Below are 7,623 nucleotides of genomic sequence, written 5' to 3'. Positions count from 1 at the left end.
ATTTGGCACGCCAAGGGTCTCGAAATTATTTTGGTTATTTATAAATAACCATTTTTCCGCGTGCGCAGAAACTGGTTATTTATAAATAACCATTTTTTCGCGTGGGCAGAAACTGGTTATTTAATAAATAACCAATTTTCGGCGTGTGTAGAAAATGGTTATTTAATAAATAACCAATTTTCGGCATGTGTAGAAACTGGTTATTTAATAAATTTCGATGTTTTCGATTAAAAAATTTTCGATGTTTTCATAAAGTGGTTATTTAATAAATAACCAATTTTCGGCGTGTGTAGAAAATGGTTATTTAATAAATAACCAATTTTCGGCGTGTGTAGAAACTGGTTATTTAATAAATAACCAATTTTCGATGTTTTCATAAAGTGGTTATTTATTAAATAACCAAAATAAGAAATTGGTTATTTAATAAATCAGGGAAAATCACAGGGTTATGCGGTTAAATAATAAAACCACAGATGGCGCCCCATACATATGAGGGATCATTACCGGACAGTGCAGCGTCCACACTTAAAGCTTTAGGGTTTGAAGGTTTTGAGAATATTAAGGCATGTCTACGGTTACTAGCCACTCTTCCAGTTACTTCTTGTGAGTGCAAACGCTCTATTTCAGCACTTCGCATGCTTAAAACTTACAACAGAAGTACGATGGTTGAAGAACGCTTAAATGGACTTGCACTAATGGGAATACATCAGGAAATAGAGCCTACTGTTGATGAGGTGATCAATAAATTTGTGTATGGAAACCGGCGATTAGAACTGAAATTGTAAAAATTTGACTCTTTAGGCTTGGTCATTATAGTTTTGACGAGAAGGAAAGAAAGAGCTTCTAATTTTTTGTATAGTCATGATATCTCATAAATCTTAGTGACAAACGTGTCACTTAGCCTTAATTTTGTATATTAAATAATTTCACTATGGGTAATCCTCTGAGCCTGCGTGAAACCATTTTGAAATTACTTGTACGATGTATTGCATCATTTTAATATGTCTATTCAAGTTTGAATTAGGAATATTGGATGCAGTATTTCATCTCTTTCTCGTAGCACTTTTTAAAAGAACATTGAAAACGTCAATTTATGTGTGTCATACACAGCACAATTGCTTTTGTATCTCTGTGAAAATGGTACAAATATACAACATCTTCTGTCACTAGACTTTTAAAATGACCACCACTAAGGTTGTCGAAACGTCAGTCAACATCAACACCAACAGTCCTTCTAAGGACTATACTAACCAGGCGATCTACATCTTAAAATATATATGATGCGCGTTTTGATGAAGTTACCTAACATACAAGAAATATTCACCTTTTGTAAGGTCTTAATTAATGCATATGCGTTTTGATCTGGGAATAACAACAACTTTGTCTAATTGTGATACTTGTGAAGGAACAATTGACCTTATGAAAGACCAAATATTTAACTTCATCATTAACAGGGTTATTGACATTTGGAGTCATGCTCTCAAAGGAATTAATAAGTTAACTGTGTCACCAGTCAATAGCATATCTTTTCCTAAACAATACCTTTTTATAAAAGAAATCAGTTTGAGCTTGGAGTATCGTCAAAATTTATGGAAATTGAATGTTTAGGTCAGCGTTTCGACGTTTTCTTTAGCGGTGGTTTTTGTTACTTTTCTGTTTAGCAAAATAACCATTAGATTCAGATTATGTGTGTGCATATTCTTGGGGCGAGGTTAAAGGATTAGAATGACAGGGATGATGTAGAAAACTGAGCAATTTTACATCTTTGAAATGTCCCACGTTGTCGCTTTTTCTAATCAAACTCCTGTTGCTTTGTTGCAAAGGTGTGAAAGGCGAGTATCTGGCGCCTTAAAACCAGACTGCTCTCTTTTTGTTTAAGGCTTCTCATTATGTTGAGGCTGTCCATGTCGGAATTGCATTTTCACGTGGTGAGGGTGCCATTTCCTAGGCATGCTGATGAGCTCTGATATAGGGTGAAACAGTCCTTATAATTCATCATATTAACAATGTTGCATTAGCAGAATTTTTAGCTAATGCTACCACGCCCATTTATTAAAATTTTGTTCGACCATGCCCTTCCGACTAAGGAATTAAAAATCCTGGACCCGCCCCTGTAGAATATAGAATATTTTACATCACTGCTATTTAAGAATAAAAACATTTTTTGACAGGTGTAAAGGTCAGCTCTTATGAATAGTCAAATAGTCACTTACTGGACACCAATTGAACATATTATAAAATACTGCATACACCTGGTTCTCTGGTGTTCGACGATTTGATCCTTCCTCACTGAAAGGTTTCAGCAAAGTGGTTAATCTTCTGGGTGTTAAAGTTTGTACTTGGCCAGCCTCAAAAATATTCAAAAATGTTAGAAGTGCACAGCCAAGCTACACATAAAAATTGAAGTTGCGTGAATACAAATACAAAATGCTGATTTTAATCAACAAACAATTCCTCACCTTTGTTTCAAATAATGGTCAATTTTCAATAGTACATGAAATTATGTTACCTGGTAAATGCCAATTTTTTCAAGCCTTCTTGGAGTTCAACAATGCAAGCTTCAGAACTTCTTTTCAGGAGAAAATATTTTGTGTGTCATATCATCAGGAATAAATCTTGGGATCTTGCCATTCTGAATAACACTTAAACCTTAAACATAAAATTTCAAATTAATTCTTTCTACAACATGTAATATTTCCCTGGTGCATAAAGTATCTGTAATTATAAAGAAGTGTTACAAATTCACAACGCACACAGCAGTATTCCAACTGGGACATATTTTTCTTGCATCATTTCTCTTAAACCCTTGTCAAAGAACATGTCTTTTATTTCCATTTATATTAGGCAAAAGAGCTCCTTGCGAGGGCCACCATGATGATCATCAGCCACGTATATATCTGCAACATATTCTTTGGGATAAAATATATATTAACAGAATTAATGCAATGATGGTTATAAAGGTTATTCTATAATATTTTCAATTGTTGGTAGTTTGTTGGTATGACGACATTACTAATATTTGATGATACTGCTGATGCCGATGGAAAACTAAAGCTAGATGTGATATGAATGCATAGGTCGCAAGTATATTTTCCCCTAACCTCCACCCATGCTTGACTACAAATCTTTTGCACCCCAACAATTGTTAATCACAGTGAGGTCACGGCAATTTGGTGAATAACGAAAAATTTCAAACCCACAGTAGCTTTTAAGTTTTGGATATCTGATTGGTTGTCCATATTGATCCAGATCATCAGACGTTATTTTCTGAACAACTGTTTCCTCATTGTCATCCAAATCCAATCGGATTTTTTTCACACCTAGACCAGCTTTATACAAAACTTGTTTATCAAACGACAATGGTGTTTTACGGGATGTTATCTCAGCCAAGCACACAAACGTCTGGGTGCACGAAGTTCCCTTGGCCACCCGCTTATTTCCACTTCTTGGATTAATCGTTGAAGAAATTGCTCTACTTCTGCTAGTGTGTCGGCAAGCATGACAAATAGAGACTCGCTCTTCCATGGCAGCAGCAGCATTACTTGTTGATTCACTCGCACTGCTACTATCGTTCGCTTTTTTGGCAAGCAGCACGTAGGAAAATTCGATCTCCAATGGTACTTATACCTAATCGAATCAATTCGTGATCAGATGCTGCCAGCATGTCGCTCACCTCAATTATTTGACTTAAAAAGCTTGCTGTTAAGGTTGACAAATTAACTGACTGAAGAATGTTCTCCATTGTATGTTAGATTTTTAAAAAAGACTCAAAGAAACGTTCTTAAATATAGCTTTAGTCACAGTAAGTTAAGCACATGTAGGCAATCAGGTGTTTCCACTTTAACAATAGATAATGACAGATCACTGACCGCATGTACAACAACATGGTGACCACATGTACAACAATATGAGCAAAGACATGATTCAATACAGCACCACAACATAATAGTGACCTTAAGATTTAACGACACGCTCATCTACAACGCGAGCGGAAATTAATTTTAACCAATGCGCATGTGCGGGCGTTGTTGAGGTTTGTCGTGCTTCTACGACGCGGCGTCTTTGCTTAATCCCACGTCGTCCTACATCGAAGGTGGAATTTTTCATAAAAAAAGTTTTAAAGTAAGTATTTCAGCTTTTAATTCAACTGTTACAATTGTCTGTGGAGTCTGGTATGTGATTGATGTGTTGATATTTATCTGTGAGTAAAATATTTTTGCATTTTTGCTTTTAGCAAGGCAAGAAAATGGCAAAACAGTTTTCATCAGCATCAAGTGATTGCTCATCAAGTACACCACGAAATTCACCGTCAGTTAAATTAATTGTTTAGCTAAATTAACATCCAGTGGCTTTGAAATTTGTCTTACTTTGTAATAATGGTTTGTGTTCCCCTTTTATGTTTGCATAAAAATACTATGCAACGGGTACTGATATATCAATTTTGGCCGCTATATATTTCTAAATTGTGTTAGAATCAGTTTTGTTTTGAAGTGGACAGCAAAGCATGATGTCTAACTGTGCAAAGAAGTAGTTGTGTCAAGACTTTTTGAAACAAGAAAAAAATCCCTTGAAAGAGGAAGGTGTGGGAAGCCGTTGCTAAGAAGTTAGAGCAACATGACCACCTTTGCTTTCGTGTTGACCAGCGTGCAGTAAGAGACAGAGTGCGAAAATTGCTTGCAAACTATTGCAAGAAAGAAAGAGAAGAAATAAATGCAAGTGGCATTTCTTCAGAAGCAACCGAGCTGGATGATTTACTCGAATAAATTCATGCTAGAGAAAAAGCTAGTGATGCTGTTGCTGCTGAGGCTACAGCTGCAGAAAGAAGAAAAAATAATGCAAACAAAGAAGCAGCAGAGGAGATAAGAAGAAGGGCTATGGAAAACCTATCCGAAACCAGGAAGCGAAAGGAAAGCAAGCAAGGTGGTTCTAGAAAAAAGTTAGGAAAGGAGGAGATTCTACTTTAGAGTTTCTAAGAGAAAAGGGGGAGAAAGAAAGAAAATTAAGAGAGGAAAGCTTACAATTGGAAAGAGAGAAAAAAGAAATACAAAGGCTGCAATTACAGAATGAGAAAGAAAGTCAACAGCAATTCATGGAGAAACAAAATCAGTTGCTGCAAAACATGATTGAATTGCAAAGGCAACAAAACCAGCAAATTCAAGCAAATCAAATGTTACTGGTTCAACAACAATCACAAGCCCTAGTAGCTCTTTTATCAAAAATTGCTGACAAATAAACTAATCATGTTTTTTTTAACAAAAATTGCAGACAAATAAAATAATTTGTAATTACAATGTATGAGAAACAAGAAATATTCACAAAAAATTATGAGAAATATGTTTGAAGAGAGGGTGGCTCCAACTGAAAAAAATCACTTGTCATCTTTGATTGAAGACAAGTTAGAGCATTTTTAAGCAGTGATGCAACTATATACATTTTGCCCACAGAACTTAAGCTAATTTTTAGATTCTTCTTAAAATCAAGGAATTTAAAGTAGTTTATAATGTCACCAAAAATCCACTCCACTGATATTCTCACAGCACTCATTGACTTATTGAATTCTTCCATTGGCATAGTTAGTGGTAGTTTTCGGTATGGTGCTTGCAAATGAATGTGCAGAGGATATGCGGGATCTCCATATAGGCACATGGGTTTTCCCTTCCAATGAGCAAACTCTTCTAGGTCATTCAGAAGTCCTGACTCAGCCAGCATGGCAGAATGATGCCTTCATCCTTCTAAAAGAAAAATAACTCAGTTTGTTTTTCAACAGAATTTACCCTTGATATTGCATTTACCTATTGGTCCAAACATGTTTGCAATTATTCCATTTGGAAGTGTAACTGATTGGAACTTAAGAGCATGGACCCTCTTGTGACCATTGTACACTATTCGTTGCATTTCACCTGGTCTACAAATCTGCCTTACTGTCCCATCAATGAGACCAAAGACATTATCAAGAACTGCTCTTTTTTGATAGATGATTTCAGTATAAATCTTCAGATTTTCTAAGCTGAGCAACTGGTGATTCCAACTGGTTATTTTGTGCCCATACCTCTCAAAAATGTAGTCAACAACGGTATTCATGATCATGCTGAGCTCTGGAACAGACCTTCCAAACTGCGGTACTAGATCACTGTATCTACATGGATAAGCAAACCGACGAAGGACAAGGCAGAGAGCTTCCAGCCCATCACAAACTGTTCCTTGTTTACATTTGAAACGATGAGGAAAATCTAACGCTTCAGCCAGCAAAGGAATTTCGTGTTTCTTAAAACGAATGTCTACAGCACATGTAACTTCATCAATTTCCTCCAAATCAAAAGATGAATAGTCGCCGTGTTTTAATTCTGGGTTCTTTGAACGCGAAATATCATACAAAAGCGCAAATTCTTCTTCGTTTATCAAAACGGCGTCATACGGTGGCCCGTATGTGCAATACACGAATAAATATGAGCGCACTAACTAAAGTTGAAATGCATAAATAAATTTTTCAGTACAAAATTCAAAATATATTGTCGCATAAAGAAGTTTAAATGCATGAGAAAATTGGAAAATACACAACTAAATATTTCACAATATACCAACTCCTTTTATATAAACATTAACATAAATACTTTATGCACAAATATATTGTTCTCAATACACAACAAAATGTCGCATCTGTGAACATCAACGATCATAAGGGAACACTTTACGAATAGTCCTGTTACTGCCATTTATCCATAAAACGATTGCAAAACGAAGAAACTACTTAGATTAATTACAGTTACAGCGTATAATGCAGCGTTTTCGAGCGCATTTTATTTTGGAAAATGAATAGTCAGAGTCGCGCTGAAAATCCATCTTGCGAAGAGATTATAGAGCGTTACTTTAAACAAGGCTTTGATTACCAAAAGATACTTTGTTTTTTGTCTCAATACCATGGCATCATAATTTCTTTGAGAACCTTAAATACAAAACTTCACTATCTTGGGCTTAAACGAAAGAACTATAACTTAGATAATGTTAAAACTCGTATTCAGCAAGAGCTTGACGGTCCTGGCAGTTATCGTGCGGTTTGGCATACATTGCGAATTGAAGGTATGCAGGTTCCAGGAGATGTCGTTATAGTTATCCTAAAGGAACTTGATCCTCAAGGTGTACAACAAAGAAAGTCCAAAACTCTTCGTCGTCAAATTTATCACACCCCAGGCCCAAACTATACATGGCACGTGGATGGATATAAGTTAAAACCTTATGGTTTTCCAGTTCATGAGTGCATTGATGGCTACAGCCACAAGGTCCTGTGGTTTAAGGTCTGCAGAACTAACAATGATCCTGCAGTAATTGGACACTTTTTTTTTAAATGCTGTGAAGGAGTTTGGAGGTTGTCCTACTGTACTTAGAACCGACAATGGAACTGAAAATACAATTTTGGCTGCCATTCAATCTTATTTTCGATGTGATGGGGATGATGAATTTGCTGGTGAGAAATCACACAGGTATGGTACTTCACCCTCTAATCAGCGCATTGAATGCAGGTGGTCCTACTTGCACAAGAATCGTTCCAGTTGGTGGATGAATTTTTTCAAAGACCTTGTTGGAATTGGTCAACTTTGCCTATCAAATCAATTGCAGAAAGAGTGT

The 7,623-nt window shown here is 36.0% G+C and overlaps 1 protein-coding gene across 1 annotated transcript; it reads left to right on the top strand.

Annotated features, from left to right (window-relative positions):
• Positions 1-4,763: 4,763 nt before the first annotated feature.
• Positions 4,764-5,263, top strand: LOC124457663 (reticulocyte-binding protein homolog 2a-like; the record flags this gene model as incomplete). The annotated part of the gene is given in 2 exon segments (XM_047007878.1): positions 4,764-4,926; positions 4,929-5,263. Coding segments are annotated over 2 exon segments (468 nt in total), but the record flags the coding sequence as incomplete, so codon positions are not given.
• Positions 5,264-7,623: the final 2,360 nt, after the last annotated feature.

The sequence above is a fragment of the Xenia sp. Carnegie-2017 genome, unplaced genomic scaffold, assembly GCF_021976095.1.
Source record: "Xenia sp. Carnegie-2017 unplaced genomic scaffold, XeniaSp_v1 HiC_scaffold_6, whole genome shotgun sequence".
Lineage (NCBI taxonomy): Eukaryota > Metazoa > Cnidaria > Anthozoa > Malacalcyonacea > Xeniidae > Xenia > Xenia sp. Carnegie-2017.
This window is presented reverse-complemented; position numbering and strand designations above follow the sequence as displayed.